A 10857-nucleotide genomic window follows, 5' to 3' on the forward strand; every position below is an offset into this window, starting at 1 on the left:
ACAAGATATACCTTTGTCCCCAGGGAACTTAGATTTTACTTGATGGGATAATTGTATTTAATTCTCCAGAATAACTTAAGGTGGCATCCCAACTTTGAATTCCAGTTACAACCATTTTCCCTGCATCGTTTTTAGCTATGTTGAACTAAATCGGCAGGCGCTCAGGGAACCCAAGCAGCCCTTCAGGCCCAAGAGATCCACCTTCATTTTGGAGAAGCTGACCATGTCCGTGGGAGAGGTGGTGAATGGGGAGCCCCTGCCTGCTGTGCCTCAGCACATCCCTGAGACCAGCTTCAGCCCTCGAGGCGAGTATATTGGAGAAAGAGCTGAGATGATCATTGCCAGCTCTTGGAAAAGCACCCATGTGGATGTGACAGGTAATAACATGAATCAATAGCTTGAGCAGCTGACTCTTGCTTATGGTATCCAGAGTCTTCTCAATTTTAGTCACCTTACACATTTTATTTTTATTTATGTTCTTTTTTGTTATCATATCACTCTTGAGCTGAACTAGACTCCTCCTACCAAACAAAAGATCATCTGGATGAAGATCTCCACCAAGGGGATCCTCTCATTCCATAAGATACAATTTCATCCACTTGGACACAGTTCTTAGGCAGGTTATCCTGTTAGGGATAAAATCTGCCTCCCTGAAACTTTCCTTCACTCCTCTTGGTTCTGTCCTCTAGAGCCAAGTGGAACAAGTCTAATTGAGACAGTCCTCCCAAAGTGGATTCGGCCATCTCTGAGGCCCTTTCTCATTCTCAGAGTATTTTTTTTTAGTTTTTTATGCCATTTTGGTTAATACTTTATTTCCCTCAATTACATATAAAAAGAATTTTAGCATTCACACTCTCTCTTCTTTCCTTTGCACTCACTCTGATTGAAAAGGCAAGCAAATTGATATAGGTTATACATGTGAAATCAAGCTAAACATGTCAATAATAGCCAAATGAAAAACAACATAGATAAATAAAAAACTTGAGAAAAGAAAAGAAAAATTTAAAATTATCCTTCAATTTGTATTCATACACTGTCAGTTCTTTTTCTGGGTATGTAGAGTATTTTTCATCATAAGTCCTTGGCTCATTGTATTGCTGAGAAAAGCTAAATCATAAGTGGATGGTTGTCTTATAATATTGCTGTTACTTTGCACACAGCACATTTTACTTTTCATTGGCTCATGGAAGTTTTTCCAGGTTTTTTGAGAGCATCCTGCTCATTTACAATAGTATCCCATCATAATCACATGCCACAATTTTTCAGCCACTCTCCAAAGGATGGGCATCCACTGAATTTCTAATTACTTGCCCTCAGAAAATACATGCTACAAATATTTTGTACATATAGGTCTTTTTCCTTTTTGTATTATATCTTCTGGGATACAGACTTACTAGTGGTATTGCTCAGTCAAAAAGTATAAATGTTTTCCTATAGCCCTTTGGACGTAGCTCCAAATAGCTCCTTTTCCCTCTGCAATACTTATATTCCGGATATCTGATCCTTTAATGTAGAAGCTGCTAAATTTTTTGTCATCCTGACTGTGGCTCACCAATATTTGAATTGCTTCTTTCTCATTGCTTTCAATATTTTCTTCTTGACCTGCTCTAGAATTTGGCTCTAATATTCTTGGGAGTTTTCATTTTGGAATCTATTTCAGGAGATGATGGATGGATTTTTTTTTCAATTTTTATCTTATTCTGTGGTTTTAGAATATCAGGATAGTTGTCCGTGATCATTTCTTGAAAGATAATGTCTAAACTCCTTTTTGATCATGGCTTTCAGGTAGTCCAATAATTTTTAAACTATTTCTCTTGGATCTATTTTCCAAGTCAATTGCTTTTCCAATGAGGGATTTCACAAGGTCTTCCATGTTTTCATTTGGGGGGGGGGGGATTGTTTTATTGTTTCTTGATTTCTCATAAAGATAGTAGCTTTCATTTCCTCGTTTCTAATTTGTAAGGAGCTTTTGTATCTTTCTTCTGCCTCTCTTGATTTTCAAAATCATTTTTGAGCTTTCTCATGGCCTAAATCTAATTCCTAATTTTCTTGGAGGCTTTGAATGGAGGTTTGCTTTTTTAAACTTCATTCGAGTGTGTGTTTTGGTCTTCCTTGTCTCAATAATAACTTTCTAATGGTCAGTTTGCTCAATTCCCCAGTCTATTACTCGATCTTTACCTTTATGTCAAGGTAGGGCTCTGCTCTCAGAGTGGGAGGAGCACTAAGTTTCAGGGGTTGTGTGCATCTGTTTTCAGAGATACTTCTAGCGACCTGTGAGTTTTCAGTTCTTGCAAGGAGGTATGATTAAGGAGAAGTGTTTGTTACTGTGTTCTTGTCTATGAGTAACCTTGGAACTGTGAGAGGGGTTCTCGCTCCACCGTGGTTGCAAGCTGGGGTGTGCTAGTGCTGCTAACCTTGAGAAGACTGTGACCCAAATTCAGACTTAAGACCCAAATTCAGACCCAAATCTAAATCTAGGCAAAGCAATAGAATGTTGCCTCAATGCTAGCAAATGGCATTGTACCCTCTTGTGACCAGTTATTCATCCCTTTGCCATCGGTGGGAAACGGCTGCTCTCCCAGGGCCTGCTCCTGATTTTGCTGGGGCCCGGACTGTGCTGCTGTGGCTTGGATCCTATTCTCAGCCTGGTCCAACAGACCTTTCCTGCTGACCTTCTAATTGTTTTGAGCTGGAAATTGTTTCACGCCATCTTTTTGTGAGTTCTGATACTCTAGAATTTATTTAAAGTCATTGGGGTTTGGAGGAAAGTCCCTGCTTTGACTCTGCCATCTTGGCTCTGCCTTCTCAGAGTACTGAAGTGGAAACACATTCACGTTTATTTAATCAAATGAATACTTGTCAGGATACAGCAGTCTGGAGTAGTTTTCAAGGATGGGTCAATTCAGATGACCTCTGTAGTGAAAAAAAGACTGACTCTGGAGTTTACCGATACACATCCTGCCCTTACCACTCTCTTAGTGACTCTGACCAACTCTCTTCCTCCTCATAGGCTTTATTCCCCTCTGAAAAAATCAGGAAATTTACCTGAATGATCCCTCCCAGCTCTAAAACCATGATTCTATCAATCTGAGTCTCAGGGATATGCTTCCAGTCTTTTTCCAGCCTGTCCTACAATTTTTTTCCTACCCTTCCCACAAGGGTGAACCCATCTGACATTAATTTTTCTTCTATTTTTAGTTTCACCATCTGGGCGAAGAACAGAAAAGAGGTTCTTGGGTCCCCAGGAGTCTGAGTCAGCAGCCTCCTCTTCCTTCCTCCCCTTCATGGACCTGGAACTTTTCATCATGAAACGACGGCATGTTTTCCCAAGACTGGTATGGAAAGATTTGTACTAAGAGGGATGGCTAGAAATGGGCAAAGGCTTTTTCTATCCTTGTTGCTTCCAGAAGTAAGGTTGGCAGAACCAATGTAGGCCAGAGCAGGGGGGACACTTAGCATTAGTGATATGTTGCAATTCATGACATGGTGAGTTTTCCTTCTGTTTGCCTCCTTTTTTGTCTTCTATTCCTCTCTCTCTCTCTCTCTCTCTCTCTCTCTCTCTCTCTCTCTCTCTCTGTTCTCTTTCTCTTTGTCTCTCTCTCTCTCTGTCTCTTCTCTCTTTGTCTCTCTCTCTCTCTCTCTGTCTCTCTCTCTGTCTCTGTCTCTATCTCTTGATCTTCTTCAACCTTCTTCTCTTATTTCCCCCTTTCCTTCCTATCGGTCACTCACTGACTTCTAATTTTTCTGCTGATGTCCAGTGACAAGGAGATTGCCAAGCTCTGAACTAGACTAACTGTCCTACAAAAAAAATTTAAAAGAGAGAGGTTTGTATTAACTGTAGCCTATTGGAAATCTCCATATATGACTGGGTGTATATGTGTGTATGAGTGTATATAAAATAGTTTTAAAATGCATTTGGAAAATGCAAGTAATTTGTTCTTGGGGAAAGACCCTGGGGATCCATGGGCAAACACGAACCAGAACCTGACCACAAAGAGCTTGTAGTTGAGTTGGGGGAGACAACGTACAAATATCTGGGTATATACGAAAAAGGACAGAGTGATGGTGGGGGTGAGAAGAACACTCGCAGTTTGGGGGCAGGGATCAGGGGGCGGGTATCTCCTAAATGACTTTCTGAAAGATGTGGATGAGGAGGGAAAGCATTCCAAGAATGGTGTGGGGGCACCAATGCAAAAAACACAGAGGAGGGAGAAATAGAATAGTAAGCTGGCCAAACTGGCTGGAACTATATAGCTTAGCTAACTTCAGTGTTGTTCCAATAGGCATAGCCAATATTAGAAACAGAATCCCCTCCATAATATTCCTTAAAAGGGTTATCTAGCTTTTATTTAAAGACCTTCAGTGACTGGAAGTTTGTTCAGCAGGTATGACAATAAAACCTGACATGTTTATTTGGACAATTCACTTTTTAAAAATCTGCCACACTCCATTTAACATGGCCATTAAGTGCAAAGATAATTTTCAGAATAGAAAAATGGGTCATCTAAGAGCATCAGCCACCTGAAATGAGTTGAAAAGGAAGATGAAATTTGCTTATTTATTTCTTGGCCTTTTTCCCTCTCACTTTCTCATCCAGCATCTCCAAGGATCAGCAGGCTAACTTTTCATTTTGCAGCATCTGGATAGACAAATGACTTCTGCTTATTTCAAAGCCTCTGTCTGCTTCTCTTTCTTTTAAATCAGAGGGAACAGAAGTAAATGATTTTCCTTGATCTAAACTCTCAACTTGTAATGTTTCCAGATTTCTGTGCCTCATTAATGATATTCCCCTAAGATTCCTGATCTCATCTTTTAAATACTTCTCAAAAAAATCTCAAGGTGATGGAATTTTTCGGTTTCCTTTTCCTTTCTCTTTCTCTATCCTTTCTTCCTCCTCTTATCTCTTCTTTCTTCTTTTGTTTTCTCCTTCTTCTTCTCTCCTTCCCTCCCTCCTTTCTCTTCCTCTCTGTCCCTCTCATTAAAACAAAACTTGAATAAGAACTTTGGTTTTAGATAATTTTCATTTCCAAATTTAATCTCTCCTCCTCCTTCTGAGGGACATCCTCTGGAACAAAGAATTAAAAAGGACAAGGAGAAAAGGGAAGTTTTTAAACAAAGATAGCCAGCTCATCTGCCAAACACAACAGTATCTGCAATGCCCAACACCCACAATTCCCCATCTTTGCAAAGAAGAAAGGGAGGTACATTTTCCCCTTTAATATTCAGGAAATCTCTCAAAGACCATTTTTTGATGTTCAAGCAAATTTATAGCCCATTTGAAAAGACTCAGGTTTTCATGATCTTCAAACACTGTTAAGGAGAGTTTCCTTTGACTCTATTTTTAATATTCCCTGCTCTCAGCCTAATAGTTGTAATTTAGGGAGGCATCCATGTTGGATCTGTCACCAGAGAGCCAAGCTCACACTGAGCCCTATTGCTTTTATTGCTCATCTGACCTTGGATAAAGCGTTTCCTTTAGAGATTCAAATTCAGAGCTAAAAAGGAGCTTGGAGGTCATCTAATAATCCAGTTTTTTTTTAATCGTCTTCTCATTCTAGAAAAGAAGAAATGGAGAGAAGGATAAAGTCATTTCATCATAGTCACACAGGGAGTAATTAGTAGAACTAGAATTTGAATTTGGGTCTTCTGATTAAATCCATTATTCTTTCCACTATCTATCTGTGCCTCAGATTGATTTTTTTGTAAAATGAGGCACTTAGCTCCGGGGGCTCTAGATTTCCTTCGATCTGTAAATGTGTTATCTGGGTACTACATGATGGAAGATGGGAGTAGAAGTTGTGCTGCATTAATGCATATAAAAGACAACACACACAAAACAGACAAAAATGGAAAATACTCTCCATAGGTGCCTGATGTTTGACTTCCCTGCCCTTCTTTTGATTTTTCCGACCTCTCTTTTCTCACCACACCCCGTTATGAAGCCATATGCAATCCCATTATGTTCTATAAGAAGGATCCCGCATTGTCTGCATGGCAGGAAGGTGGGGAGGTGAAGGGGAAAAAAAGAGAGGGGAGGGAAGGAGGAAGACAGAGACAGAGAGACACAGAGAGCAACATAGACAAAGAAACAGAGAAAGAGGAGGGAGAGAAGGAAAGACAGACAGAGACATACAGAAAGAGGAAGGGAGGAATAATTTTCCATTCTTCCCTTCAATTCCCAACTCAATTCATACTTATGAACTCTCATGGTCACTTTTCCATTGTATTAGTGTGGTGGGTGAAAGATAAAATGACTGAAGAAACAAAGGTTTGATTTTCTGAACATATTGATTTACTAAGCAATGTATGCTAATTACCTAACCCCCTTCCTCAGCTCCCCAAATACAGGGGGAAACAGATTTTTATACATTAAAAACAATCAAATAATATCAATTAATTAAAAAGAAACCTGACAACATTGCATAATCTGATTTCTTATCAAAGGAAAAAATTAGGAGTGTTCAAGTCGGGAAAGGGAAACAAACAAATACTGTTCTTTGAATTTAAGAAAAGAGATATCTCACTCCCTTTAAGTATCTCTAAATGATCAAAGGACCATGGAAACAATAACTGATCATTCATTATGGTGCTATTTTTGTAGAAGATAGGTGGGTTGCTTAAGATGTATAAGTGTAAGAAAACTCCTGGCATCAATCTTTGGCTTTGACTAGATTTCTGGTCGGCATAACCTAGAACTTCAGATCTCTAAGCAATAGGCAGAGCGTGTCCAGATTCTCAGCTCACAAGGCTAGGTTCAAGTAATACAAGGTTTTCTTCCAAATTCCATAACCAAATGAAGTTTTCTCGCAAGGCAGATATTGAATTAGATTCATAATTGAATAGAATGAGAATTGAGCTAGCTCCAGAATTACATCACAAGATGGAGTCCGTGTGGCTTTTCATATATTCATAATCAAAATTGCATAAATCAGATTACAGATCAAAGTACTTAGAGAGATCACAATGGACTAATTTTTGAGAAGGAGGTTTACATGTCACCAAGGTAACAATAAAAAACTTAAAACACCATGAAACAAAAGATCAAAGTAATACAATAATGTTTTTTCAATGTGAACTAGCATCAAGTTTCCTTGTATCTAGTAACCCACTCCCAGTGTTCATTTAATCATCATATTTTATCTCAGATCCCAGATATCCCATGTAATCATTTTCGTTCCTGGATATTTTCTCTTGGACATTCTGGAATAAGCTTTAATCTCAGGACATCTATGAAGGGGGGAGGGAGGGGAAGATCTTCTTCTCAAGTTGCAAATCACTTTTTAAGGTTCCCAAAGAATTCTGCTAAAATCTGCCAGTAACAAAACCTAATACAATTAAGTACAATCTTTTGAATTTGGTTTCCCAAACTTGAAATTTCAGAGAACTTCAGTTGACAGCTAATCAGATTTTATATCCAACTTGCTATTTTTATCTTTCCTAAACCTTATACCTGATATAAGAATCTTTTTTTTAAATCATGACAGTCTAACTGTAAATTGAACTTTTCTATCTTTTAAAATAATCATGTACTTTCAAATGGAAAATAATTTTCTTTAAACTTATCAATATAATTTTATATGTAATACCCTTCATTCAATTTTTGCGAACTTATTGTTAAAACATACTCAAAGCCTGAATTTCCATACTTGATGTATTTGGAAACCAATTATATCCATCTTATCCCAAAGAGATAACAAAATGGGTCAGGGAGGATCATTTTGCACAAAAAATATTTATAGCAACTCTTTTTGTAATGATACAACATTAAAAATTGAGGGGATGCCTATAAATTAGGGGATGGTGAACAAGTTGTGGTATATGATTGTGACAGAATACTTTTTTATATAATTGAACTACTCTGATCAAGAGAATGATCCAAGATAACTCCAAAAGACCCATGATAAAAGATGCTATCCACCTCGAGAGAAAGAAATGATAAAGTCTGAATGCAGATCAAAGAATACTATTTTTCACTTTTTTTCCATGTTTTTTTTTTGCCCCTTTGGATCTATAAATTCTTTTACAACATGATAATTGTGACAATATATTTTGCATGATTGAACATGTATAACCTTTAAATAATTGCCTACTGTCTTGGAAAGGAGGAAGTGAGGAAGATAGGGAGAAAATTGAAAATTGAAATTAAAAAAGTATTTTTTAAAAGGCTGCTCATTCATTTTGGAAAAAAAAAACTGCTTCTCAGGCTCTTTTATAGAAAGTAGAGAGGGACACATATTTCCGTAGGATGATAAGGTTTAAAAAGCAACTCTATGTGGTAAGTGTTCTAATTATGTTCCCTTTACTTGCTAGATGAGACTTAAGAAAGCTAAATGGCTGTAGAAATTAAACAGTTGGGAAGTTATGAGCAAGAATTTTAATTTCTGACATTTATGTCCCTTATAGCCTGAAATCTCCGATCAAGACTTCAACAAACATTTATTAAGTGACTATTACATGCCAGGCAGTGTGATAGGGACTAGAATAAAAATATAAAGAGTGAAAAATAAGTTCTTATGGAGCTTATATTTGATCAGAGAAAACATCATTCACGTGTATATATACAGAACAAATATACACAAAGTAAAAACAAAATTCATGATAGTTATGAAAGACACTGATAATTAAAGAGAACTAGAAATGGTTTTCTATAAAAGGTGAGGCTTGAGCCACATTTTGAAGTAAAGGAGATTTTTTGGAAACAGAAATAAAGAGGAATTTTGTCCCAGGTATGGGGAACAGCCAGTGCAAAAGCATGAAGACAGAAGACGTATGAAAAAAAAAAAAAGAGTCAAGGCCAGTTGGGCTAAACCATATGATAAAGGCAGAAGTGTTTATTAAGGGTGATAAGATAGGATAGGACCAGGTTAGAAGAGGCTTGTAAAGCCAAATAGGGATAAACTACACAATGAAACAACTCTCTATCTCATAATTTTTCATTCCTAAAACCATGATATGGGATTGAACTGAAATGAAGCCTTTTTAATGACGGACATGTTTCTTAAACTAATGTTATTCTCTTTCATTTCTCTTAAATATTGATCACAGGGTCAAAATGAAAAGATAAAGGAAAACATTCTACATTATGAAGAATGGAAAAGAGGAAACAGAAGACAAAAGGAATTTGGTTGGAAAGGAGAAAATGAAAGTAGGAAGGAATTTGATGATGGAACATGGCTTGAAATGCAAGAATGGGAAGGAGAATATAGTGAGAGACTGAAGGGACAAAATGGAGAAATATGGAAAGATCAAGGAAAGGAAGACAGAGGTGAATGCGATAAACAAGGTGGAAGAATAAAATACGGAAGTAGCTTTGTCCAAGAAAACAGGAAACGAGAACAGGGAAAGGAAAAAGATGGAAGAACTTGGAATACAGAACATAAATATGAGAAAATATGGGAAATGCCAGATGAGGCAACAGAAGGCAGAATATATCTAAAAAGACACATTAGGGAGATGAAAGGAGGAAGAAAGAGGGGACAAGACTATGAAGAAGAATTAGAAATAGCTAACAAGAGAAAAATTATAGCACAAAACCAGGGAAGGAAAACTGGAAGACATCAGGAAAGAAGAGAAAACTTCTTAGAACATGGGCAACTAAATCTAGAAGAGGAAAAAGAAAACAGTTGTGAGAGACGATCTCAAAGAGAACAAGGAAGACCATATAGAGGAATACAAGGAGGATCTGGAGACAATGTTTGGGAAAGAAAAGAGGCAGTTACAGAGGAGGTAGAAGAATGGTGGTGGAATTATAGAGAATTTGGAAAAGGAAAAAGAAAGCAAAAGGATATAGAAGAGGAGAAAGAAAAACAAGAAAGACATGACCAAAAAAGAAAAAGCAGTAGGGATAGGGAGCACAAATATTACGAAGAAAAGTATGGAGAAAAAGAAGTAAATTGGGAAAAAGAACAGGAAGGCAAAAAAACAAGAAAAGAAGGAAATGAAAAACGACATAGCCACAAAAAAGGAGGCCAAAATACTCAATATATAACAAAGAAACATGGAGAAAAGAAGAAAAGTGAAAACTGGAAAAAAGAATATAGAGAAAAACAAGAAAGAAAAGATGGGAGAGGAGAGGGACAATGTGGAGTAGAAAAAGGGGGAGAAAATAGAGAAAGAAAAGCTGGGAAACTAAATTTTAAAGATAAAAAGGAGGAAAGACATGTTAGAGAAGAAGACAGAGAAAATGATCAGGACCAGCATTGGAATAAAAAAGATAGAGGAGAAAAAGGGGAAAATGAATGTGAACACAAAAAAAATAGAAAACTGAAAAGAGAAAATTATAAGCACATAAACATTGCAGGGAAAGAAAAGAGGCAGTTACAGAGGAGGTAGAAGAATGGTGGTGGAATTATAGAGAATTTGGAAAAGGAAAAAGAAAGCAAAAGGATATAGAAGAGGAGAAAGAAAAACAAGAAAGAAAAGATGGGAGAGGAGAGGGACAATGTGGAGTAGAAAAAGGGGGAGAAAATAGAGAAAGAAAAGCTGGGAAACTAAATTTTAAAGATAAAAAGGAGGAAAGACATGTTAGAGAAGAAGACAGAGAAAATGATCAGGACCAGCATTGGAATAAAAAAGATAGAGGAGAAAAAGGGGAAAATGAATGTGAACACAAAAAAAATAGAAAACTGAAAAGAGAAAATTATAAGCACATAAACATTGCAGGGAAAGAAAAGAGAAGATATTTGAATGAAGAAATAATAAAATGGGAAAGAGAATGTCTCCCAACAGAAGGTCAAGAGCAATATGATCAGAGAGGACAAGATGGAGTTCAACGATCAAAAGAAGTAATTGTAGGAAAGGAACACTCAAAAAGGTTGGATGAAGACAAATGGAGATTAGAAAGGAAAAACAGGAAAA

The 10857-nt window shown here is 37.1% G+C and overlaps 1 protein-coding gene across 1 annotated transcript in view; it reads left to right on the forward strand.

The window, feature by feature from the left end:
• LOC127562895 (uncharacterized) overlaps positions 1–10412 on the forward strand; it is a 31090-nt gene extending 20678 nt beyond the window's left edge. Inside the window, exons 8-10 of the mRNA XM_051998940.1 lie at positions 136–377; positions 3199–3335; positions 9046–10412. Coding sequence (XP_051854900.1) covers positions 136–377; positions 3199–3335; positions 9046–10332 — 1666 coding nt within the window. The 3' untranslated portion in view covers positions 10333–10412. The remainder of the gene's footprint in view (positions 1–135; positions 378–3198; positions 3336–9045) is intronic.
• The last annotated feature ends 445 nt before the right edge of the window (positions 10413–10857 follow it).

The sequence above is a fragment of the Antechinus flavipes genome, chromosome 4 (assembly GCF_016432865.1).
Source record: "Antechinus flavipes isolate AdamAnt ecotype Samford, QLD, Australia chromosome 4, AdamAnt_v2, whole genome shotgun sequence".
NCBI classification, from domain to species: Eukaryota; Metazoa; Chordata; class Mammalia; order Dasyuromorphia; family Dasyuridae; genus Antechinus; species Antechinus flavipes.